Here is a 27,050-nt window from a genome sequence, read left to right as displayed (position 1 = left end):
ATCATTCCTGAGGCTGCTTCTTTAGCTAAAATAAACAGAGGTTTTGAGCCCTTGTCACAGCCCCAAAGGACCTCACTTCTGAGGAGGCACACAATGGAAAAGAATTCGGATCTTACTATAGATGAGTTTTTAAAAATAAAAGAGTAATAATCAATTTTTTGTTTTAATAATAGGGTTGATGACTTGGTCTTACTCCTTTGTTATTCAGTAGCCTTTCACTTGCTAATTAGTAAGTATTATAAACTAAAAACACGATCACATAATAACATGATTCTTGGCTGCATTTAACAAAGAAAACTAATGTAAAAAATTGAATGCATAAATGCTGTTTCACATATATGACTTATCATTGTCATATATATGGTATCTTATTATTACTCCATAAGTATTAAAAGAGATGATGACAGCATTTTTGTGAAGGCATGCTTTCTAAAAACATTATCCACATAAAACCAAAGTCATTTTCATTGGTTGAACAAATGTAATACTTTAGTGAATCTAAAGGGCTAAAACCTTAGTATTGTAAGTTCTCTAGAACACTCCCTGAAAGGCAAATCAATTATGATGCAACATATTTTAAAAGGCTACACCCAAATCATAATCAAATTTCCTTCAAGTTGCTGATTTATGATGCTTAAAATCCTCCCTTTTCCTTTTACTTTTGTAATTTTGGAATCTTAGAAGTGTAATCTGTGATTGAGAAACTACAACTCACTTGATTGAGAAACTACAACTCACTTTCGCTGCTGCACTACAACACTGTTGAATTGTTGGTAACCTGCCAATTAAAAAAACCATAAAGTTAGAGCATGAAAGAGAATAGACAATACACGAACTGTGAACAATAAGGTGCTTTTAAGTACCAACTACAGCAGAAGGAAGCAGCAGTGTAGCACTGTACATGAATATCTACCTCCAACTAATGTCCCAGCTGTACCTTTCACCTAGTTCAAATAATGTACATTAAAACCATTTCGGCCACAAAAATAATTTCATGAACTTTTCAACACCAGCTTGAAATGTCCAGTTAAAGGAATAAGGTATGATTTCAGTTACCTTTTTTGAACCTTACGCTTTCTCGTATAATAAGGAGGAGGTCTTGCATGTCCTTCGTCAGATGCCTCCGGCCCAGCATTGTGTCCATGTTTGTGCCCCCCTGTCCCACATAGAGGTGCCTTAGATATGCGTTTTGGCCGACCTTCTGCCGCTGCAGCTAACCCAACAGGCTGCTCAGACTGAACATGGGGTGGGTCAACGGCTGAAGAAGGGCCAGTGGACGTACTGTGGGAAGGTGGGAGGGGTTGCAAGTCAGGAGGGGTTTGATCAAGACCCAGGTCAAATGATGGAATAGGTGATAGCTCAGGAAATGACCGTGGGGTGGGTGGAGGGATGGTGGGACTAGGGGACTCATGTGGGGTGGGTGGAGGGATGGTGGGACTAGGGGACTCATGTGGAGTGGCTAAAGGGATGGTGGGGGTAGGGGATGGATGTGAGGTGGGTGAAGGGATGGTGGGGCTAACGGATGGATGTGGGGTGGGTGAAGGGATGGTGGGGCTAAGGGATGGATGTGCGGTGGATGGAGAGGGATCGAGGGTAGGGAGAACCTGAGGGGTAGCAACAGGCGGACGAGAGCAACGTCCGGTAGGAGCTGTGCTCGTGCTTGGGCTCTCAGTAGTGCTTGGCCTCTGAGTAGGCGCTGCCGCAGGAGTAGCTGCCGGTTCGTTCGGGCCCTCAGGTTCCCGAGGTCGTACACGGCCAATCTCATGCACTGCCTCCAGCACATTAATAATGTCATTGTGGGCCTCCGTACCCACTGGGTGACGACGCATCATACGGACATATCCTTCAATCTGCACATAGAAAAACCAAATATATTAATAATGCAATATCAAAATGAAGAAAGGCAATCAATAGATTAATATAGGCCGCAAGGTGAAGGTTAGTTAACTTCTTGATTTCTTTAGGACATGGAGATTGAGCTATGTACAGAAAGGTTGTAATGTAGTTGCTTTAAGGTTAGTTACATTTTCTACTAAAATGAAAGAGTGAGGGTGTAGTTGGACGAGACCCCTGCCTTTGTGTGCCAGGTGGTGGATACGGATATAATAAGAATAGTTTCTATGAATAAATTATGATATTTCTTATACAGAAAAAAGGGATTGAAAAAGTTAGTTTAGGGGTGTTTGTGCAACTAGAATAAAGTTCCTCAGGATATCAACGCATTTTATCCTTGCTTGATCATATCAAAGTTATCTAAAGAGATGAAATATTATTTCATGGTTCCCTATTAGAAATGACTAACACTATGTAGATAAATAGTTCTAACACATCATAGGCAGGATTCATAATCCATAACATTTTATTCAATGTACATTCATGATAAAACCAGAAAACAAGATCTAGTACACTATCTTTGCCAACAATTCTTTCTCGTCTCTTGAACAACATGAACCTGTGTCACTCAGTGAAATATATGACAAAGACCTGCAATCATCAATAATAGTGCATGACAACCTAGCTTAACTTCAAATCAAATTGTCCCTACTGAAATTCTTAGAATTCTGTTAAGCCCAGCACAACTTTGATTTTGTACTCATATTTTTTTGATGATGTATGTAAATGAGAATAAAAAAAAAATTATGCTTAATATAAAACCACTCTAGTTCTATCAATGGTATTCCCTTGACTCCAGCCCCCCAAGCCTTTCTAAATGAAATCTGTACTTATCAATAAATTATTTTAGAGCCAATGAGCTAGTTGCACAATTAGATTGAGTCTGAATTAAATCATGTATTAAAATTTGGAGACTATAAATAATAAATCAGTAATTCCCTAATCCCCTACTCTAACTGATTGATACAGTAACCACTAGCCAACTCTCACACCCAACTCACAGCTACCAATAACTGCCAGTAATTGTCACTAACTGATTTCCCTTCTTCTCATTATAATACAATAGCAATACAGTCCCTAACAGTTGTTGCCACTGCCATTGCTAGTACCACTACCATCACTTGGCAGTGTCACAGCCATCACCACTGCCACAACTAGCACTCATCGGCATTACCACTACGACCACCACAATCATCACCACTGCTAACATTATGTTACCATATGATCATAAAATGACACATTCCCTACGGAATTTGAACTTGGGATTTGGATACTTGATTCCAAGTTCAAAATTCTGCAGGATTTTGGGATTACCTTTCTTGTTAACACAAGCAAAGGAAACCAATATTGGGAACTATCAAGTTACAACTTTGAGTACAATTTCACCTCAAACTTCCTCATCTAAACACAATTTTTTTGAGAATTTCGAAATTCTTCTAAAAATATAAACCCATGATAGGTTCAAGTAAACTGATTTTCAATGATTTAGTACAGAAGTTATGTTGAGTATATTGGGAGCTTTCAACCTTGTAATCTAATCTAAGATTAACAACAGCTATTAATTAGAGATGAAACAAGAGGTTAAGCATGAGCATAGTGTAAACTATGAACCACAGAAAGAAAGATTATTGTTTGTCTATAAGCAATCTTACGCAGACAACAATTTAAAAGGGAGGTTTGATGCTAAGCAAACATTGGACCACATAAGAAGAGTTCTCTAAACAGTGGTAAACTAAGTAACAAGTACGGTAAAATGTAGAACACGTGGAGAAGTTACCATTACAATGAATCTAGCACCGGGGATATCGATAAACCTTCGAGTTATCCTTGTGAACCAATCGAAGTACTGGTGCTGTAGAGGCATATCACCAAGCACTGCTTCACAACGATGTTGAAGGCGATGACCCCACTCCGTGAGATGCATAGCATGTCTCCGCATCCAATCAACACCCATCTTCCCCCTCAAATCAATGGCATGAAGCACCGGGTCCGTGTTAACATGGCGGGGAATTTCTTGGATCATCCCAAATTGCCGAACGACACGATCCGGTGTATGTTTCTCTACTAGATGGAAACATACAAGCGGCACCATTGCCGTCCACACTGCCCTCCCTGCAACGCACCACGGCGGAAGGTTCTCGTATTCATCTTCATACGGCTGCCACACCACCTACAACAGCCCAAAAACAAATATGCAACACATTAGGCAACTATCTTTCTATTTCAAAGTTCAGCAAATATATATCTTCTTGTTGAACATGTTGAACAAAGCATTTTCATACCTGGTTTGGCAACATTAACGCTATTTGCTCCCGATACCTGTCCCTAAAGACCTGGGCGGGCCTATTTTTCTTGTTTGGGACCCACATCCACCTACAATCAAGAACAGGGGATCAATATCTACAACTTCCCAAGTAAGATAATATTATGATTAAAACTATAATGTAATCAGATATAACTACTAATAGAATCTTATAGAAATTTACTCAATTAATAATATCACTAGAATAAAAAAAGTCCTTAAGCCAAACAAAGCACATACAAGCCACATGACAATGACAAAAAATTAGAGTATATTAACGTAATCATATATATTGAAACTCTGTTTAACATTTTTAAATGTTGACATAAATGTTTTCACATACCGTTTTAAATAAAAATGAAAATTTATATTTTAAGTTACATGATTGTAAGCTTAGGTAATGATCACATATTGTAAATGAAGTTACTAAGGTACAGACTTACTTAAGGGACAGTGGACCACGCACTGGAGGACCATAAGCACCCACTGGTGGGCCACGCTCAACTGCCGGGCACAAAAAGGGGAATCTGGCCCACGCCCAATACTGGACCAACAGTAAACACCCACCAATCTGACTGGCTCTCTTATCGCTTGCCCTGCATAACTGTCGGTACAGCCATGCAAGGCAAGCACTTCCCCAACTATACCTTCGTGGGTTGCGAAGGTCTTCCAACTGCTGCACCCACATTAGATGCACCCTATCACCGGATTTGTCCATGAAGATTGTGTCCCCCAATAGTGCTAGGATGTAGCATCGTGCGTACCTATGCACTTCATCGTCTTCAGCATTAGGCGGCAGTGGATTGGCAACTTGCTCCAAAAGCCGTTTGATGAGAATCCTCTGGCCAGTACATTCCAGATGGTCTTCATTGGCAGGTCGAAAGCCAAGGTACTCATCGCACACAGTCTCCCATATTTTTTGTGTGCTCCCTGTTATAGCGTCACCATCAACAGGAAGTCCAAGAAGAACCTCCACATCCTGCAATGTGATGGTGACCTCACCATGCGGCATGTGGAATGTGTGAGTCTCGGGCCGCCATCGCTCCACTAAGGCCGTTATCAGGCCATGATCAATCTCTCTACCCGGAGTCCTGAGAAGTCCCTCCAAACCAAGTGCCTTAATGATGTCAATCACTCGATCATCCACCATTGGCTCTCGATTCGAGAACTCTTCACTACGGGCACGACATTTAAGGGACCCTGGATCCTGCACATAAGAAAACCATGGATTAACATATGACAGCAAATTGAGTGCAATAGAAGTTGTTTATTATTTTTAACTTTGAAAATTGAAATGATACTTTAGAGTAACCCGAAATCGACTGTCAGAAACTCGAGATGTTACTAACCCAATTTCTTTCAAAACCGGACCTATTAACTAGATAGTTGGGAAATTAGGCCTATTTTCCAATTTCGTTCATTTTCACTCAACCAAAGGCATAAAGTAGACAAATGGTAGGAAGAAAATTCATGGGTGTTAACTGTTGGAGTGAAAATATATATTTATATTTATAGATAGTAAACATAATATAACAACAACCCAGTCTCAACATTCTCTAATCTTGTTGGGAAGCAAGTAGGAGTAGGTGACCGCCCGGCCACCTTTGTCCCATACTGCCATACATAGTATACTATAGGGTCTAATTCCCACAACATACCCCTATACTACACATAATATAGGACTGCATTTGATGTAGAACTGCTTGAAGTACTTCAAGCACAAAGTATAGGGTCTAGTTTCCCGAACATACCCACTTTTCTACACATAAATAGTATGGCATTCGATGAAGAACTGATTGAGGCCTTGAAGTACTTTAAGCACAATTGCAAAACTTGGGTGTTAGAGGTTGTAATTTCGGATTTTTAATTAAATTCAATCATGTATCAATGAATTACAAAAAAAAAAAAAAAAAAAATTCAATAAGAATTAAATTCAATTGTGTAGTTTATTGATCAATACAACTATATATTTAAACAATTGTCCTTTTGTTTATACAATAAAAAGATTATGGTTTTTTTCTTCCTTAAGGGCATTCAAAGTACTTGTATCTTCGTTTAAACCTTAAATGTTTCTATTGAAAACGCTAGGAGATGTCAATTAATTTCCAAACTACAAGACTCTTGACAATATACTTATATCCTTGTCACTATAAAGAATCACAACTAACATAATAGACAATGCAATTTAATCACTTATTTATTTGTTTGATATGAATTTTTTATTTAGATTATTTTATTTAAAAAAAATATTTGATGTAAGGTTTTAAAAAGTTATATATATAAACGAAATAAGTTGAAAATAAATAAATCAATCAAACAAACACGTCTCCTTGTTCATAAAAGACACTATAATTCACAAAATGGCAGAATTTTGATAACTTGCCCAATTCAAAATTTTCAGCTGCTAGACCTAATATTTCCAACCTTTACCAGGATCAATCTTTTTTTTTTTTTTTTTTTGAGAATTACCAGGATCAATCTTTACCACCCCATTTTTCCTTCAATCAATATATGGACCTTACTTGAAATTTGCGTCACTAGTAGTTATTGGCAGTGATAAAAACCATGTTGCAAAAGTTTCATATAGTATTAGCTGTCTCACAAATGCCTAATCCAACTCAAGACACTTTTTGACCAATGTATATTATCATACATCCAATATATTTCTTTTCTTGCTAATAAAGCTTAATGGCCGTTTAAACTAATAACGTCAATGTTTATGAGAATCATTACTTTATCAACTTTTTTTTCAATCAACTATTTGGTATGATGACAAATATATGTATCTAGTACAAATATATAAAGATGAACATGATTAATTTGTTTTAATTAGGGAATCCACCTGTTAAATCATAATATATCCAATTCAAAGCAGACTATTAAATAATAATAATGAGTAAAAAAACAGTATATCAAAACTGGATTATATTCCACCATGATTCATTTACAAAAGGGGGTCACCTCAAAAGGGATGAAAGGTGACTAAGGTGAGGTATAAAGGAGACATTGGATACTTAAAAGGAAATGAGGTTTCGTGGGGGGGTTTTTTCCCTTTGTCTCTATAAATCTCTGTTTGAAGAAATTAAAGAGATACCCAAAAATTGTCCTAGTATCCAAAGAGACTTAACGTTTGTCAAAGAATCCACCATATAAAAATACTATAATTACTTCTATGGCGTGACCTTTTCCAAGACCAATACAAAAGAAAAGGGTGACCTTTAGAGTAATACCTTTTTTCTATATATATATAAAAAAAAAAGAATCATACCTCAAACCTTAAAAAAAAAAATCCGAATATATAAAACTATATAATTTTTATTTATTTATTTTGGTGTCTAATGATTGCTAATTTGCTATTTAAATAATTTTATAATAATATTGCTATGAAGTGACTTACAAATATATCCAAGCCAACAAAAGTAACTGTAGAAGCATCCAAATATATATTAAAACAAAATGAACGGTAGAAGCATCCAACTATATATTAAAACAAAATCAACGGCCAAATATTGACGTGCTTTTTTGCAATTCATTAAAGTCAACACATGAAAACTTTTTCTGCAAAAAAAAAAAAAAAACCAGACTTTGTGTGCATGCTCTTCATTTTAAAATATTTGATTAGTGTTTTTAATGAAAAATATTTTATTAGTTGATTTAATAGGTTTAATCTTTTATCAATTATCATGGATTTTAATATTAAGGTTGTGTTTGACATTCATTGAAAAAAGCAATTTTTTTATTCTATTCAACTTATTTTTTACTACTATTTCGGAGTCCCATTGCATATTGGAGTCCCATTGCATATTTTGGTATTATTTATGGGTGTCATTGTATTATTTCAGCTAATTGTTAGTTTTATCTATAGTACGTTCAGTAAAAAAAATTTCAGTTTTAGTTAAATAAGTTGTTCTCAAACAAACTCTAAGTGTTTGTTTGGGAACAACTTATTACTAACAAAAATTAAAAACTTTAAGATCACTTACATTAGGAGAGAATAATTTAAAGAGTGAAAAAAGTTTTTATTTTATTGGTAGTAGAGATTGAAAGAAGTTATCTCCCAAGTATGGTCAATAAATTAATATATATATATATATATATATATTCATTTTATCATATTTATAAACTACCATTTTTATACTTGGGAAGTTCATAATTTTATAATTTAATAGTTGAGATGAGGGATTTGAATTCTGGATATCTAGAATTAAAAGACCAAAAAATACCAACTAGTTGAGTTACAACTCTAAACTTATGCATATTGGTTTGAATTATGTAACAAAAATAAAGTAACCCAATAAAAGCAATCATCCAAGCATGAAACATTCCACCCAACCTCAAAACGAAGATAAAGTTAAAGAATTTTCACCATATTCTTTTTTGCTTTTAATTGATATACTACGAACAAAAAAAAAAGAAAAGAAAAGCAAAATAGAATTACATAAAAAGGTCTACAATTAATACAATATGTTATATTAAGTCCCATAATTTTATTTTATCAATTAAAGTTTCAAAAATATAAAATCATTTCAATTTGAAGTATATGTCTATCTCCATTATTAAATTTATAATCTGGATAAAACTATATAGAGCAAGAAAAGGCAAAAGTTTATTAATTAAAGCTGCATTTCTCTTATGATTTGTTTATAAATTAATTTGGCAGCAACTAAATAGAAATAATATAGAGAGAAAACTCAAAATAAAGAAAGTTTCACTTAGATTAAGAGAGTGAGTATTAGAAAATGGTTTGGCAAAAAAATTTTAAAAATTGAAACCAATAGAAGAGATGGTAAAATATATAATTTATTAACAGTTTTAATTTTTTTTTTTCCTGTTTCATTATTGGCCAAAAGAATGTAATTATGAAAATGAATAGTGGAAAGGACAGTTTATGATAAGTTTAAAACCTTAATGGACAAAATGAAAAATTACTACAATAAATTAAGAGGTCGATTAAAGACATAATGACCACGTTTACAAACCAGCAGGACTATGATGTGGGCAAAATAGTAATTTCGCCACCACAAATGAAATTTATTTATGTATTTTTTGATAACATAAATGAAATTTATTATTCGTACACGAGCGCAAACTTACTTTAATATATTAAAAAAAAATATTTATATTTTTTCAATTTTGGTTTTACGGGTTTCACATTCAAAGATCCAAGAAATTTCCAAACTGTAAAAGGAAAAGGAAAAATAGAAAATACAAGAGAATTGGAATATAGTTCTCACATTTCTCACATTGATTCTTCACTGTGATTCTCTGTGCTTTTTTTTTTTTTTTTTTTTACACTACTCATATAATTTTCAACTACTTATACCTGAATTGGGTATGTTTTATTCCGAACTAATTTCACAGCGTTTGGTCACCAATATACTCTTAAATTCACAACCTTTATGTGAGTTCATTTTTTGTTTTTTGGGTTTTCTTTTATCTGAGTGATTTCAGGGTCTGATTTATGCGAAAGATTGAAGATTTTTTCTGGGTTTGATTGGAAAAGAAGTCTGGAAAGTGGGGTTCATACAACTTCTGAGCTACCGATGCTAGATAACCGGCAGGTTCAGAAGAATGCTATGCGTAATCAATCCGCAAACAACATTGAAGGTAGGACTGAGTTTTCGTGCACCCTTTGAGGTGTACGGAGATCTGATTATAGTTTTGTTTTAAGGAATATGTTTTATGGTTTTTGGTGTTTGGTTTTGATCATGGTGGTTTTGTTTTAACTATTGTCAACTTTTCTTTTTTGTATTTATGGTTTTAAGTTTGAGATGGTTGTGTTTTGTATTAAGTGGGGGGGTTGTTGTTTTGATGAAGTTTGATCCATGGTACAATGCATATTGAGGTTTGGAAGATTCTGGTTTTTGTTTTTGGTTATAATGAATTAAGTGGTATTTTGCCTTGTTTAACGGGTTGTGGGTTTTGAGTTTGATGAACATATGTGGTTGAAATGAATGTTGACGCTACTTATCTTGTTTTTGTTGTGATCAATGGTTAAATATATGTATTTTAAGTTTGAAGTCTATATAGAGATTGTTTGGAATTAGTTCGCTGGCCTTATCCTTCTATGACTGATGATGACATGTCGGTTTGTGGTTTTGAGGAAATTTAATAACACCCAATTAATTTATAACACCCACCATGGATTAACATAACCATGGAATAACATACAACTTATAAACATACAACTTATTATTAATTTCTAAAAGCTAGTTAATGACTTCATGCTAACTAAGAAAATTACACTTTAAAAATATTTAGGTCATAAAATCTCTTATTGGCATCAATGTTAAACATTCGTTTTTTCTAAATAAACATGTAATATTCATAGAAAGAAAAGACTTAGAAACAAATCACAGGGGGAGGGAATTAATCCCTTCTCTATCTTGTGATTTAAAACGAAAATTTAGTGAGGAAGAGATAGTGTTAAAATGTAGACACAAACCCGATTATGTATGTGCAATTTTGGAAATTGACCATATTATAGATGCATGCAGAAGTACCTTAGAGAGTAAAGAAAGGATTTGAAGTGCTGCACTTGTACTTCTGCACAGTTTTAATATATATACATGTTTGTAAGTAAGAATCGTTGGAAGCCTTGCGTGTTTGTACTACACGCAAGGCAAGTGCACTAAGGTAAGCCTTAACTCCTAACCCACCAACCCCATCACTCTTAAACCCCCATTTTTTGCTGCATTTGATGTTTATCTATCTCTCTAGCTTCAGCTTTTGGTTCTTCTATCGTGTACATGTGTTTTTTTTGTGATTGAATAGCCTTTATGTACTATTGTTGTGAAACAATAATATTTTTTTCTTTGTTCTCTATTTTGTCTTTTGGGTTATCAAACTTGGCTTATAATTGACCATGTCGTATTCAATACATATGTCAAGAACTATTGAAGTATGTGACTGTATAAAAACAGGTACATAGATAATAAAAAGGATGGAAAGAAAAAAGGGAAAAAAGGAAAATTTTTGGATATGGTGATTGGTGAAGTCATTAGTTGAAGACCCTCTAGAATTTCAGTTATTTGTAAACGCATGTTGAAACCAATAGCTTTATCTTAAGTAAAGGCAAAACAAAAGGTGCAACTATGACTATGGTTCTAGTTTCAAATTATGAAAGTGTTGTTGTCTTCTAAGAATTAGGGACACTTCATTTGGGATGCCGTGTACGTTTGGGACACTTCTGCACCCGTGTCCCTGTCGTATCATTTTTTTTTTTTAAATTGTGGGTCACGAGAGATATACTTATCTTTTATTTTTTTTAGTTTTAATCTTGAACACTTATATTGAACGTTATATTCTCATTATATTCTGCATGATATTGGTGATGGGTCGAGCGGTTGAAGTTTTGGCAAGACTGTTGTTGTGGGGAGACACCTCTTGCTGTCAACTTTCTTCAATTGTTTAGATTTTTCCTACATAAGGAGGCAAGTGTGGCTGAATGAAGTTCAGTAATGGGGTCTTTTTTGGGATGTTAGTTTCTTTTGTTGGGGGGGGGGGGGGGGGGTGGTTTCATGTTCAGGAATTGCAGGCTGTGTTGAGCTTCATGTATACCATATATGGCTCTCCAGTAAGGGGGTTTGGGGAGGATAAAATGAGCTGGAAACCAATATCATACAAAGATAGCTTTCCATACAAAGAAAGTTACCCTTTTTGGGGCCTTCATCTTCCAAACACTCTTCCAAGGGAAAGGAGAACCTGCCCTAGAGCTCAAAGCCGTATAGAAAGTTTTGGCTTAAAAACCATGACCTGTGTAAGGGACCCTACATAATTTGTTTTCACCAGTCTACCTAGTTTTGGCAGAATAAATAGTATGAAAGAAAGAAATAATGTTTGGTTTAACTACGGGTCTAGAACAGAAAGTTCTTTTCCTCCTTGAGACATATATCAATGCAGCTTTTGTGGTGTTCCTTGATGCAAATAAGACTAAGAGCTGCGTGGAAATTTTGAGCATCTCCCATGGTCTAACATAGTTACTATTTCTTCTTCTTAGCTTTCATCTGCAGGGTTTATTCGCTTGCCAAGGTTTGACATGGCAATGGCTAAATCTGAGGCTAACAGTAAGCCTGTCCTAGCTGCTGAAGATATCAATATTGTCACTGTGTAGGTTCTTTTGAACACACTGTCTAGGTTCTTACTGTTTAATTTCTCCTGCTAATATATTCAAATTGTTCCCTAAAGTCAATTATTTAATAATTGTCACTGTTCACAGCTATGGTAGAATATACTGCTTGCAAGTTGATAGAGTTGCGATGCTCCTCCACTCATATAGGTTTTACCGTGATGCTGTCATACAACAGGTAAGTTCTTGCCCAATTATTTTCCAGTCCTTTGATTCACTCAAGTTGGATTTTCAATCCATTAGTGGCAGACTAGCTGGATTCGTTTAAATAATTATCATGCCTTTAAAGCACATTTGAAAACCAATTTAGGATGTTGGTTATAGAGTATACAGACAGGCTTTATTACAATTTCTAAATGATAGAGTTGAACATGCATGAGTTTATTTTGTGATATGTTCATCATTTTGGTAAATTTATTTGACATTGTTCAACTAATGTATGGTTTTATTTTTTTTAATGAATCATAGCCTTCAAATGCTACTAGTAGGAGTGAGCACTTGAGCCGGCCCACCCAAAAACCGACCCGACCCAAACCGACCCGATAGGTTTTGGGCGGGTCTGAGAATATTCGGGTCGGGTTTCGGGTTATATTTTCGGGTTATTATCGGGTTAGGGTCGGTTTCGGGTCATATAAATACCCTATGTCTGAACCCGATTTTTGTGTTTGTGAAAAAAAACCGTACGTGGTCTCTATGCAATCTCCGCCTCCCTCATCTCTCTCTTTATTCCTCAAAGCCTTACAAGCCAATTTCAAGCTATTTGCTCCATTTGTCTCTGTGTAAGTCATAGAATAAATAGCTAAACCTATTTCTTGTTATCTCTGTTTCTTGTTAATAGAGTTGGGTTTTTAATACTTTCGGATTTTGGGGTTTTTTTCTATGTGAATATTCTGTTTGGGTTTGATTTTCTTGCGTTTTGTGATGTGGGTTTTGGCTTGAATCGTTTTTTTTAAGGACCCATTTTGATTTTTTTTCAGGTTTTAAACTAAAGAGCTCTTCTGCCTCTCTTTGGGGTTTCACTATTTTGCATTTTCGCCAAGGCAAAAGACCTCTGCCACTCCCATCTTTGAAAGCTTTACTCTGTTTCTCTGTTGGATTCGTGTACTTTTTAAGTGTTCTGTTTGCTTTATTTTCTTAAACCAAAGAACCCATGTCCTTTAAGTATGTCATGTTTTTTGCTGTTATATTCACATGTAATGGTTTTGATTTTAGCTAAAAATTCTATTTATTGACATTTGCATATAAATTATGAAAGGGGAAACTATATGTATACCTTTTATTTATTCATCCAAAGAATAAACAAACTTGGAAACTGTCAGAACAGGGTTCTTTGAGCTAATTGAGGAGTTATTTCAACTGTTTTTAAAGATTAAGACGTTGTATCTGCTGTGGTGCAGTCACTGTTTTGTGTAGTTTTCTGTGTTGGCAGAGTTGTTACCAAGTTTGTTGCATGTTCTATTTCAATGTTTGGTGTTGTTAGTTTGCTATGTTGATGCAACTTTTGATGCTCTTGTTCCACCCATTTCGATTATTTCTTATCCATGTGTGAAAATGTCTGCATTGAGCAGTAAAACTAGCACATGTTAATGACTGCTAGCAAATATCCGTCATGGGCATATATACACATTAAACTACCCATTTTGCATCCTTAAATGCTTATGTATCAGAAATATCGACATGACAAGTAGTTGGAGTAAATAGGTTGACCCACCTATATAATGCTCTAGCGTGTACACAACTGTGTTATAAATAGAAATAGTTGATTTCCATATGCTCTCATGTACCACTTGGTTTATTGGGTAAAGCTTTAAGCTAATAGGTCCGCATCTTTCTGATATGCTAATTATAGTACAAATATACACAGGCAATATAGTAGAAGTGCAAGTGCAAGTGCAAATGTCTTTTTAATTGTTTAGTTGTACATTTTTTTGTGCAATATGTTTTTGGAATATCAGGTGGAAGTTATTTTTAAGCTCTGTCCAAACTTAGAGGAGCTCTCTCATTCATCATCCAATGTTGTTGATTCTATTTGAACAAATTGCCTTAACTTTGCATTGGTCCTTTGTTTATCTAGCTTTTGGTGATGATTAAAATAAAAAGTTGTATTCGTATCCCTTGTTTTTATCTTCTTTTTGGGCAGTCGCTAGCTGAACTTAGAGAGGAGGAAAGTTTGCTATTGACGGAAAGGATAAATTTGAAAAATGTATGTTTCTTTGACTTCTTTTCCTGGGATATCTTCTTGTTTCTCCTATGTTGTTTCCTTAATCTAAATGTCTTATTGGAGATACCTAAATACTGAAATATTAATAATTTACTAATTCATTGAGCAGGAACTGCCAGCTTTGTGTCTCACTCTTGAGAAACAAAGAGCTACAAATGACAGTTTGAAGAGAATTAAGGTTAGTTTGCCTCTCTAATCAATTTCTTTGTCGTTTCTTTGATTAAAGGTGTTAGTACCAATTATAGCATCCATTCATAATTTAAAAGAATATTTCTTTTTTGCAGCAACCCCATGTGTATGAAGCCAAGTTTAATGTTGGAGCTTGAAGAAGTGCTTACATGCAGGATTACTGAAAAGAAACTTTTTTTTGACAACTAAGCATTCTGCCCAGCAATGGATTGCTGTAATCTGTTTCACGACTAAGCATTTTGTTGTAATGTAAAGCTTTAGATATCTTGCCATAGTTTTTCATTTCCGGCTCTTTAGTGCTTGTGTTGGTTTGTATGCATTTGTTTTGCTCTCTCAAAGTTCTGACACTGTTTGGAGAGTTCACAACAGAATGAAATGAATTAGAGTGGATAGGTTATAAATGAATGGAATGTGGAGGACTATATTATTTTCTTTTGTTTGGTGTGTTTTGGAGTTGCATAAGAGAAGGAATGGAAAGAAGAGATATCATACTTGCACCTCAGATGGTTCAGTGAAGATATTGTTGGTTTTGTGTTTTTATTGTGTGTATCCATTTAATAGTCATAAATGTGGCTTGCTAAGGAGATTTTAGCTTTTATTTTCATAAATTTTTTTTTAAATGATTTCATATTGGATATTTTTTAAATAGTATAATTTTTTTTTAAAAATGATTTGATATTGGATTTTTTTTTTTTTAATGAGATTATTATTACAAAAAAGAATATAGTAACTAAATGCTCATGGAAACCAACAAGCAGCAGCAGCAAAAAAAAAAAAAAAAAAACCAACCCGTGACCCGGAAAACCGACCCGATTTCAGACCCGATTTTCCGGGTCGGATCGGGTTTCAGACAGACAACCCCGATTTCTGTCGGGTCGGGTTTCGGGTCATAGTAAACCCGACCCAATATCAGTCCTAGCTACTAGTCACCTCATCAGAAAAAGCTCAACTGATGTATCTATTACATGCCGCATTTTTTGTCTAAATATTCAAAACTCATTGCAAAGAAGAGTAGAATACCCAAAATTTTGTTGCTAGACTCTGTATGGTTTGATGCTATATAAACCTAGGCAAGAAGTGCCTGGTAGAGTATCTATATCATGATAAACTATCACTAGCACCAAAAGCTTGAACAAATAAGAAATGCTGAATTTAATTAATCTCTTTGGGGGAAGATTTTTTACTTGTGATAATCTCATCGAGCGAGGTTTCTACTTAGCTGGTTGGTGTTACATGTGCCAGTGTAGTGGGGAGACGGTAGATCATTTGTTGATCCCTAGTGATATTGCATATGCTTTATGGATCTAGTATTTAGAGCATTTGGGATTTAATGGGTGTTACCAAGAAGGGTAGTTGATCTCTTGTTCACTTGGAGGAATTAGTTCAGGGAGCACTTATCAAATATTTGTAACTTTTCCTGTTATGTTTGATGTGGCTATGGTGGAAGGACTAAGATAGTCGTATTTTTTAAGATTCAGAATAATTAAAGGTGTAGTTGGAATCATTGCTAATTTGAACTCATGTTTGATTGGTCTAGAGCGTCGGGTCTTACATGTAGTAACTCCCTTCTAGAAATTAATAAACTGAGAAACTATTACTTACAATTCACTAGCCATCAATAAAACAATATAACAAGAGCAACAGCCTATGATTCGTTTTTTCTAAATAAACATGTAATATTCATAGAAAGAAAAGACTTAGAAACAAACTGTCCAGGTTCAAAAAACAAAATTCACCACACACAAAAAAAAGTGAAATCTTTAGTGGTGTGTTTTACCTGCCCATTCCAAATGGCTTCTGATCGATGGTTGGGCTGCAACGTCAACACTGACGTGTCAATGGGGCCAGGCTGCGCATGGTTAATCTCTCCAGCATTTGCAGCAGCCATACTGCACAAAAATGATAAGCAATTAGTACTAGACATTATTGAAAACAAAAACAAAAACAACCTAAAACATATTGTCAATAATAATACATAATGAAACCACAAAATACAAAATATAAACCAGCATATAATGTATCCGTGAACTTATCATAAGACATTGCAGAAAATCTACTAAATATACATAACCATTGGATACATTTTACAGGAGACAAGATTTAACACATATCTCAGATGAATCTGATGCATGTGTGTTATCTGCAATCAAATACCCAAATTCATCCCCTTCAAAGCTACACCACATGTCATGCCATTTTTTTGTCCTCCTTCATCACAATAATATACTCAAACAAAAAGAAATAAAAAAATACTGATGTTATCTAAATGGGTCTTCGAAATTTGTCTTAAGAACATAAAATTCGAATCTAAAAAACTAAGTGAGAAATGGCATACTTGAAAAATGGGAACGAATTGAAGCAACAATCTGGGAATGAAGAAGAATGCTTCTTATACAAAAAAAAAAAAAAAAAAAAAAAAATACAAACAAACAAACAAAACGAACTGACTCACCTTTTTTTCTTCTATTTCTTTCAGATACCGCGTAGGTGAGCGAGAGAGTGACTGAGGCTGGGTCGGTGAGGCTGAGAGGGTGAGTGGGTTGGGGCCGGCGTCGGCGACGGTGACGCTGAGAGAGTGAGAGGAGGAGAGGGTGACTGACAGTGTCGGTTTGCTGAGAGGGTGAGTGAGGCGTTTGACTGATGAGGGAGAGTGAGTGGGTGGGTGAGTGGGTTGGGCTGGCGTCGGCGACGGTGACGGTGACGCTGAGAGAGTGAGAGAAGGAGAGGGTGAGTGAGGGTGAGCGAGAGTCTGTAGAGGCGTTTGACTGATGAGGGAGAGTGAGTGGGTGGACGACTGAAAGAGAGCCTTAAATTCAAAAATATCCTATTGGAAATCGACCTTCACACACTCGGTTTCCAGGTCGTGCTCCACGTCAGTCCACGTCAATGGCACGTGACACCAACATGGAAATCGACTCTCTGATGGTCGATTTTTAGATGGCTGCCACCTGGCAATTTTGCCACATCAGATGTCACGGACAACCAAAACCGACTCTGTGAGAGTCGATTTACAAGGCCTAAAATCGACTGTCAGAAAGTCGAGATGTTACTGACCCAATTTGTTTCAAAACCGGACCTATTAACTAGATAGTTGGGAAATTAGGCCTATTTTCCAATTTCGTTCTCCTACTTCCTCTCCGACCCCAACTCCGACCTCACCCTCACTCTCCACACCACCTCTCCCTTCACCTTCTCCATCTCCCGCAAATCCACAAACGACACGATCTTCGACACCGCCTCCACTCCCTTCATCTTCAAAAACCAGTACATCGAGCTCTCTTCCTCGCTCCCCAAATCCAAGTCCTCACTCTATGGCCTTGGCGAGCAAACCAAGCGGTCCTTCAAGCTTGTTCCCGATGAAACTCAGACGCTCACTTTGTGGAACGCTGATATCGCCAGTGCTAATCTCGATGTCAATCTTTATGGTTCGCACCCGTTTTACATGGACGCTAGATCAACATCATCATCACCGGCCATTCAAAGTCATGGTGTTTTGCTGTTGAATAGTAATGGGATGGATGTGATATACAGTGGTGATAGGATTACGTATAAGGTGATTGGTGGGGTTATTGACTTGTACTTTTTTGCTGGGCCATTGCCGGAGTTGGTGATGGAGCAGTATACGGAACTCATCGGCCGCCCTACGCCTATGCCTTATTGGTCCTTTGGTAACTTCTCTCTTCTCTCTACTCTTGTCTTGTTTGCCTTTTCAGTTTTCATATATTGTGAATAGAAAAATGCTGAAGATGTTGCAAAATTTACTAGTTAACATTTACAAACTTAGACTTCACAACTGAAGTTCTTATTAGATAACTCCGCAATAGAGTTGTTAAAATCTTATCAATTTAGTTTCAAATGAGTGGATTGGATTGTAATAGTCAACATTCTTCTTAATATTGATGCATGGTCAAATGACTCAAATCTAATAAATTGTTTTAAGAATGAATGTATTAACATATTTATTTGTGATTCTCATGATTGGAATTATGAAATTACAACATCACCTTCATATATCATGTCATACGTAATACTTTCTTTAACATTATATTTTATTTCTAAATATTGGTGAATTATACATGCAACCTATAGTGCCATCACTTCTGACTCCAAAAGAACTCAATTCCATCGAGTTAAGAGCTAAAATAAGAATGTCGTTTCACACACTTCAAATGTGATAATGAACTTCTTTTTGCGATCAACAAAGGAGTAGCATGCCTGGAAAGGTGTGCATCATGATCCCATATTCATGTGTGACCCAAAAAATAAAAGTGACAAAGCTTAAGAGACAGTACATCGTGCGTAAGTGTTTCTTTAAGCTTGCTTCTTTCAAATGTGAAGGCACAGCTTATCAACATTTAATATTATATTATTAATCCATATCATATGATAAGGATCCAGATGTGACTCTATTTCTATTCTCAATTTCTACATTGCTTTCTTAGATATTGCATTATTATAATTCCCAATGTCAATTCCGAAGTTAGGTAGTGGTTCACTTGAACATCTTGTTTTGTGACTGTAAAAATTAGATGAATGACACCTATCACAACATCACCATCTAGATCTAGGTAATTAAAGTTAACTTTCAAATTAGCATCAAGGGGTTCACAAATCTCATTTTCACGTTGTTCTAAATTGCCTTTTGACTTCTTTTAGGATTTTTTCTTTTCAATTATCGTAAAATTGATTTTGAAAGGCATGGTCAAAACTGACAAGTGTGACACTTCATCCTGAAATTAGATCTACTACTTCCTTAGAATGAAGAAGAATTTCTAGAACAAGAAAATATATGTTGGTCCATCACATAGGGCAATACAAATCCTGACCAAATTGAAGTTTAATGAATACTACCAGTAATAGTCAACTTTATAGAAAGACGCCATATGTAATTCTATCGGGAACATAGTGGGTTACAGAGTGCTTATAAAGAAAAAGAAAAGTGTGACATTAGAAGATGTAATGTGAATTTGAAAGAAGACTTTTTGATGGACCAATTGAAAAAATTAATTGCTGTAATGAGTTGTTCTTTTCTAAAGATACTTTTAAGACATTCCATTATATTCAGGCTTCAATTGTATGCCAATATAATCGTCACTTGGAGTGACTCGCTCCAAATTAGGATCTGACCTGCTATGTTTTTATCGTGACATACTTTATAAGAAATGCTAACCCAAGTGGTTATTGTTAACTTTATGTAAAGGATTTCATCAGTGTCGATGGGGTTACAAGAATGTGGCTGACCTTGAAGGCGTGGTTGCTGGCTATGCAAAAGCTGGCATACCTCTTGAAGTTATGTGGACAGATATTGATTACATGGATGGCTACAAGGATTTTACCCTTGATCCTATCAACTTCCCATTGGACAAAATGCAAAAATTTGTTGATACTCTTCATCAAAATGGACAGAAATATGTGCTCATCTTGGATCCTGGTATGCGTTACTTGACATGCAATTGTTTTCTTCAGCTGTAACTATTCTCACTCTCTTATTTAATGTAAAAATGTGTTATTTTACAGGTATCAGTGTGAATAAGACAGATGGAACCTACATAAGGGGAATGCAAGCTGATGTGTTCATAAAACGTGATGGTGTCCCTTACTTGGGTCAAGTTTGGCCTGGCCTAGTCTACTTCCCTGATTTTTTAAACCCAGCTAGTGAAGTATTTTGGGGTGGTGAGATAAAAAGATTTCAAGATATTCTTCCCTTCGATGGTCTTTGGCTTGACATGAATGAGATTTCTAGCTTTATAACTTCTCCTCCTACTCCAAATTCTACTCTTGATGACCCTCCCTACAAAATTAACAATGCTGGAGTTTCGCGGCCCATTAATAATAGAACTGTCCCTGCAACATCCTTACACTGGGGTAACATTACGGAGTACAATGCCCACAACCTATACGGACTCCTAGAGTCCAAATCCACTAATGCAGCCTTAATCAATGTGACTGGTAAAAGGCCATTTATACTTGCCAGGTCAACTTTTGTGACCTCTGGCAAGTACACAGCACACTGGACTGGAGACAACGCTGCTACATGGAATGATTTGGCATATTCAATTCCAGGAATTTTGAATTTTGGACTTTTTGGCATCCCAATGGTTGGAGCAGATGTATGTGGTTTTATAGGAGATACAACTGAAGAACTTTGTGGGCGTTGGATTCAGGTAAAAATTGATAGATGTCAAAACGATTAGTTGATATTGTACTTTTTTTTCTCTCAAGCTTTACTTAGCTTTTGATATGATATTTTACTGTTTTGTAGACTTGTTGTAGATAAAGGGAGTGTATGATCCGATTTTGTGAAGCATTCCCCACCCCCCCCCCCCCCCCCCCCCCTCCAGCTTCTGCTTTCTTTATTAAGTAAAATATATTTTGTTCCCACTAACTTTAGACTTGTTGCTCTTTGAACCATATAGTTCTAATTTGAGTGATTTTGATCCCTACAAATTTAAATTGTTGTCAATCTAGTCCTGCCGTTCAGCTTTGTTAATTAAGTGCCCTTAAGTGTCATATGATCTATATACACCCATATCAAGTGCACAAGTCTCAACATTCACCTGTCATTAACAAAGGTAGTGAAGAAGGGTTAGAGGGCACTTGCACAACAGACATAGTGTAGGAGGAAGGGGTTGGTGCTGTTCTTTTGCTGTGGTCAAAGTAGGCCTTGACATGAGTGGTGAGGGTGTTGGACTTGCTATGGAGCCTCTTCTATTCATACTCAATTGGGATGAAGAAACTCTGAATACTAGCTATGGATCTTTTCATTATGGTCATGCAATATTTATTGATCTAAAGGTTACTGTTGGTGGGTAGTGATCTTTTCATACTCATGTTGCTTGAATCTGGGGATCCCAATGAACTTCCCTATGAAGCAGATGAGGATGATGATGAAGAAGAGGAATTCCTCTGCTCTCTTGAAAAACAAAAAATTAACGTGATTTTTTCTCACAATATTACAATTTTATTTACCCTTTTTTGCTTATAACATTTTCACCAAATTGATATGATTTTGATTTCTTTTGTATTCATGTGACACTTAATGGTATTAATAGAGTTAGGCTAAAGGACTATATTGACAATAATCCAAAGCTTTAATGATAATATGATTTAAATTAACTATAGGGAGTTAGGGACCAAATTGATTGTTTGTTTAATATTGATGAGATCGAAACCAAAATGTATTATAGCTGTTTCAATTTTATTGTTTGTTTGTTATTTTATAAGAAGTGAGGCTTCCAAAGTTTGTATAACATTGGCAGTAATCTCTCTCTCTCTCTCTCTCTGTGTATGTTTATCTTTCTTGTTTTTTAATGTCATTTTGTTGAAGTATATTGAATTATCTTTGCAAATGCTATGAGAGAGAGAGTGATAAGGCAAAGAAGTCTTGGTGCCATTAATAGGGAATAAAGAAAATGTCATGCTTATTATTTGATTGAATATATTTATGCACCTAATGTCTGTATTTTGTCCAAATGCAGCTAGGGGCCTTTTATCCCTTCACAAGAGATCACTCTGAGAAGAATACTATTCGTCAAGAACTCTACCTTTGGGATTCAGTTGCTGCAATAGCTAGGAAGGTGCTTGGGCTTCGCTATCGGCTTCTCCCCTACTTTTACACATTAATGTATGAAGCACACCAAAGAGGAACCCCCATTGCACGACCCCTTTTTTTCTCTTTCCCTCAAGATATCAACACTTACGAAATCAGTACACAATTCCTGATTGGTAAAGCTGTAATGGTCTCACCAGTATTGAAGTCAGGAGCTGTTTCAGTTGATGCATACTTCCCTGCAGGAAACTGGTTTGACCTCTTTAACTACTCCCATTCACTGAGTGTTAAATCAGGAAAGTATATCAAGCTTGATGCACCACTCAATCATATAAACGTGCATGTTCGGGAAGGTAATATTCTGGCTATGCAAGGAGAGGCCATGACAACACAAGCAGCTCGGAAGACTGCATTCCAACTCTTGGTGGTTGTCAGCAATAGTGGAAATAGCAGTGGAGAAGTTTTCTTGGATGATGGGGAGGAAGTGGAGATGGGAGGAGCGGATGGGAAATGGAGTTTAGTGAGATTTTATGGTGGAATAGTAGGGAATAAAGTATCAGTCAAATCACAAGTTGTGAATGGAGGTTTCGCTTTAAGCCAAAAGTGGATCATAGATAAAGTGATTTTCATAGGATTAAAGAAGGATAAGAGATCGAAGAGATATGAACTAGAAACTATAAATGGAACAAACTTGAATGGAAACTCAGTTATAAAGAAAAGCTTCGACAGCTTGGGATTTCTTACTGTAGAGGTCTCAAAATTGTCACTTCTTATAGGAAAGGAGTTCAAGTTGGAGCTAAACTTCTGAAATAGTGATTCAACTCGTAAGAGAATAAGTATCAGTTGCACTCAACTGTCATAACTGTTTGAAATTTTATTGCTGGAAAAAAATCGCTATTTTAATAAATTTCTAAGTAATAATTGAATAATCTGTTTGAGTGATGCCATTATCTTATTAATGAATCTCACTCACAATTAGCACTGATAAAATTATTATTTTTCTAATAAATAGATGTTCATACACAAGGAAAATAATTTAGTTCTTTCATATGCCAATTACCAATCAATACTACAATTACAAGAACTCATAGCTAATTGAGTTTCAATATCTACTTAGTTATGTATCTATATAATATCTAAAATTTGAAATGTAATATTTATTGTTGTTAAACTTTTTTTAGTTGTTGATCTTCATCATCATAGTATTTCAATCCATTTCGATTTACTTCAGTCCACTTTGGTCAATTTTAATGTAGTTATTTAAGAATAAGAAAAGAGAAGCTTGGGTTGATATTATCTATTTTTAATTTTAATTTATTAAAAATCATAGATCATTGATATTGATAAATATTAATTAACACATTATATATAGGAAAATAATTTTATATTTTTCTGTTGTTTTGCCTTTTCTTGTCAATTAAAAGGATTTCAAAAAATTCTTTACAAATTGTTTGAAAATTTTTTATCAACTATATTCTTATATGTAATTTCAAAAAAATAAATGAAAATCACAAGACATCCAATTGATATATATATATATATATATATTGCATAAATAAATATGAATCATTTACATGTCCAAAAATGATCAAGCTCGCTTTGTTTTTTCGACCTTCCTATATCCTAGAGGGGGATTTTTTAGAAAATAACAACAAAACCCAAACAATATCATTAGTTAGGAAACGTTTTAAACTATTTTGGTTTCTAGCAATTCGAGTTAAGGAGGGTCGATTTCTGGGTTTTTAGCTGAGATTGGCGGAGTGGCCACGTAGGCAAAAATCGAGTTTAACTCCGTCGGTTTCTAAGCCTGAAAAACGAGTTTAATGAACTTGGTTTCCAGGCTTGGAAACCGACAGCGTTGAACTCGATTTCCAGGCTTGAAAACCGAGTTCAATGAACTTGTTTTTCAGGCTTAGAAACCGACTCCTTTGAACTCGGTTTCTTTGTCTGCAGAACCACTAGTTCCTGACTGAAGAATCAGAAGCTGCAGGGAAAAATTGACAAAACCAGTCGTTCCAACACTCAATAAGAACAAGAAAAAATGAATTGCAATTGATCAGAAGACTCAAGAACAAGAAAAAATGAAATCAGAACAAGAAAAAATGAAATCAGAAGGTGCAGGGAAGAAAAAAAGAAATCAGATGCAGGGAAAAAATCAAATATACTCGCCTACGTTCAGTTCTGCAGTAGCCTAACCGAGTCCAATGGACTCGGTTTCTATGACGGCGACGGCGACGGCGACGGAGAGTGAGAGACCGGAGCTGAGACTGAGACGGAGCGAGATGGAGGGCCGACGGCGACGGAGAAGGTTAAGCGAACAACTTGAACTCCCAAAAGTGGAAACAGAGACCTTGATCGAACATATGAAGAAAGGAGAGAAGCTGGTTCGCAAGTGCTCGAAAATCCAGTGGTGGAACTACTGCTTCAAGAGTTGGACAAGGAGATCGACAAGTTCTGTCAGGTTGATTTGCACGTATATGGCACAAGGAATTCTTTGATGGCTTTGTTAAGTATGAATCGTGTGCTGCAGAAAGTGGATTCGGTCGTGGAGACACCAAGGGTGTCGTGCGCGGTTCCTGGACTCCGGGATTTAACAGTTGGGTTGGAAATGCCAATAATGGAGTTGAAGAGAGGGAGTGCGACGGAACGGCGACGGAGCTGGATCAGAGAGCGGAGCTGAGACCGAGATGGAATGGACGCACTGTGAGTGTGGGAGGGAATGAGAGAGTTTTGTTGAGTTCTACGTGTGGCAAAAGAAAATAGAAACCAAGTCCAGGACTTGATTTCTGTGTAGAAAAACCGAGTCTATTAGACTTGGTTTTTGTACATATAAACCGAGTCTAATAGACTCGTTTTTTATACACAGAAATCGAGTCCGTTGGACTCGATTTCTATGTGTAAAAACCAAGTGTATTGGACTCGGTTTGTATGCATAGAAATCGAGTTATTTTAACTCGATTTCTGTGCGCCGTTTCCCTGCATCATCTGCTGCAAAAAAGGAAAATCGAGTATATTAAACTCGATTTTACAACCCACAAATCGACTCCACCAAACTCGAGTTGTTATAAACCAAAATAGTTTGAAACGTTTGCTAACTAATGATATTGTTTAGATTTTATAGTTATTTTCTAAAAAAATCCTCCTAGAGGCACCAAAAAATGCACACAAAAAGAAAAGAAAAAAAATCGCTCCGTTTATTATTCAATTCACTTGGGTCCCACCACAATACAAACAGCAAAAGGCATTGGGTAAAAATTTTCAGTGAATTTTTATGTGCCTTTAAAAATTTTACCAGTTCAATTTACTTATAGTGCGAATGGCAATTTACGATTTGAGAAAGCATTTATAAGACAAGTAGATAGAATTAAAAAGATATAATTCAGACCTTGAAAGAGGCAAACCAAAAAAGGCAACGCCAATTGCTTGTTTAGTAAATCAATCAATCTATACCAAAAACTACAATCAGGGGAACAAAACCTCATTGCTATCATTAAAATCTATCTATTAAGTGTGACATGTACAAAAGTTTTGCTTAGAAGAATTTTCTTGCCGCAACATTAATTGAATGTGACTGAGTGATTAAAATGGATTAGTAGAATAATCCCTGAATAAATAGAAGCATGAAAGCTAAGTAGTCTTCAAAGCATGCAATGTTAAAACGTACTGTTAAGGACAGGAACAATGCATTTACGCGCCTTTCTATCACGTGCAACCATCTTTGATGGTCAATTGCATTGAAGGTTATTATAGAATTAAACATCAAAGAAAGCATTGTGTGTGCTTTCTTCAAACTTCCGTGACATTAGTTGGTATCAGAGCCTTGACTTACCCAGGTCTGATAGCTAACCGGTGTGACGATAACCACCACCACTTCAACGACAAAGTTGAAGAAGCAGTTCACACTAGAGCTGCATTCCACCAATTTCATGAAGAGACACAACAAATTATAGGCGAAATCAAGTAAATGATTGCTACTCTTCTTTCTAGGAAATCATCTCACAACAACAATAATCAATATATTCAAAGACACACTCCTAACTACAAGAAAAATCCATTCTTTGATGGATATATGTAAATTGGATTTTATTGACTGGCTTCTTGATTTGGAAGAGTATTTTAATTTTTGGAAGATTTGTGATGAAGAAAAAGTGCAACTTTCATCTAATAAATTGGACGATGAAACAAAGTAATGGTGGGAAGACATTCAAATTGATAGAAAGCAGCGAGGTAAGCATCCAATATGCTCCTAGCAAAGAATGAAAAAGATATTAATTTATTTATGGTTTCCTAATGACTATTATGATATACTAGATTATACAAGTGTTGATTATAAATCTATATAGTGATATAAAAAGCAATATGTTCAAAACATGAAAAGTCAACTACATAACCAAAATTATCACAGCTAAGTCTATGTATCAAGTAAAGGAAAGGGTTTGAGGGTTAAGATGAAGTAGCCTATTTCTAAAGAAAATTTTGAAGTGGTTAAAAAAGATCAAGACTTGCAACAAGTTATTGAATTGAAGATTGGAGATACCACTTGTCAAAAGTTTGATGAAGATGTCAAAGAAGAGAAGGTTGAGTTGATTATGGATGGTGATAGAAATCAAGAGATGATAATTATTGAGAATATTGTGGAAGATCCAATTGAGGTTAATATGATGATGTGTCCATCATCCACAACCCCCAGGTTTCAGTTGATTTGTTGAAGATTGTTGGGTTAAAATAGATTGACCCCGGTTAATTAATTCAATTACCTAAGTTGATT

At 35.7% G+C, this 27,050-nt stretch overlaps 2 protein-coding genes and 1 long non-coding RNA gene across 3 annotated transcripts; 2 read left to right on the top strand and 1 right to left on the bottom strand.

The window, feature by feature from the left end:
* Positions 1 to 711: 711 nt before the first annotated feature.
* Positions 712 to 16,919, bottom strand: LOC126728599 (serine/threonine-protein phosphatase 7 long form homolog). Its single transcript, XM_050434398.1, has 7 exons — positions 16,822 to 16,919; positions 16,511 to 16,622; positions 4,639 to 5,402; positions 4,176 to 4,266; positions 3,671 to 4,063; positions 1,057 to 1,850; positions 712 to 778 (listed from the first exon to the last, which is right to left on the bottom strand). The coding sequence occupies exons 1-7, from the start codon at positions 16,917 to 16,919 to the stop codon at positions 712 to 714; spliced, it is 2,319 nt and encodes a 772-aa protein (XP_050290355.1).
* LOC126726808 (uncharacterized) lies at positions 12,998 to 15,251 on the top strand. Its single transcript, XR_007656073.1, has 4 exons — positions 12,998 to 13,102; positions 14,464 to 14,526; positions 14,654 to 14,722; positions 14,829 to 15,251. It is a non-coding gene; the product is annotated as an uncharacterized LOC126726808 (long non-coding RNA).
* Positions 16,920 to 17,619: 700 nt separating the features above from the next.
* LOC126728598 (alpha-glucosidase-like) lies at positions 17,620 to 23,224 on the top strand. Its single transcript, XM_050434397.1, has 5 exons — positions 17,620 to 17,658; positions 17,837 to 18,401; positions 19,934 to 20,164; positions 20,251 to 20,897; positions 22,212 to 23,224. Exons 1-5 carry the CDS (start codon positions 17,620 to 17,622, stop codon positions 23,088 to 23,090), a joined length of 2,361 nt encoding a protein of 786 aa, XP_050290354.1. The 3' UTR covers positions 23,091 to 23,224.
* The last annotated feature ends 3,826 nt before the right edge of the window (positions 23,225 to 27,050 follow it).

This window comes from Quercus robur, chromosome 5 (assembly GCF_932294415.1).
Source record: "Quercus robur chromosome 5, dhQueRobu3.1, whole genome shotgun sequence".
Taxonomy (NCBI): domain Eukaryota; kingdom Viridiplantae; phylum Streptophyta; class Magnoliopsida; order Fagales; family Fagaceae; genus Quercus; species Quercus robur.
Note: the sequence above shows the minus strand (reverse complement) of the source record. Positions and strands in the feature narration are given on the sequence as shown.

What these genes read in the sequence shown, in the direction of transcription:
- LOC126728599 (XM_050434398.1), bottom strand. Translation starts at nt 16,919, where the DNA reads ATGTGGTGTAGCTTTGAAGGGGATGAATTTGGGTATTTGATTGCAGAT. An exon ending in AAGCCATTTGGAATGGGCAG is followed by an intron (nt 5,403 to 16,510) that starts GTAAAACACACC and finishes TCTTATGTGCAG; the next exon opens with GATCCAGGGTCCCTTAAATG. An exon ending in GTGCTAGATTCATTGTAATG is followed by an intron (nt 1,851 to 3,670) that starts GTAACTTCTCCA and finishes TTCTATGTGCAG; the next exon opens with ATTGAAGGATATGTCCGTAT.
- LOC126728598 (XM_050434397.1), top strand. Translation starts at nt 17,620, where the DNA reads ATGGCACGTGACACCAACATGGAAATCGACTCTCTGATG. An exon ending in TGGAAATCGACTCTCTGATG is followed by an intron (nt 17,659 to 17,836) that starts GTCGATTTTTAG and finishes TTGGGAAATTAG; the next exon opens with GCCTATTTTCCAATTTCGTT. An exon ending in TGTGCTCATCTTGGATCCTG is followed by an intron (nt 20,165 to 20,250) that starts GTATGCGTTACT and finishes GTTATTTTACAG; the next exon opens with GTATCAGTGTGAATAAGACA.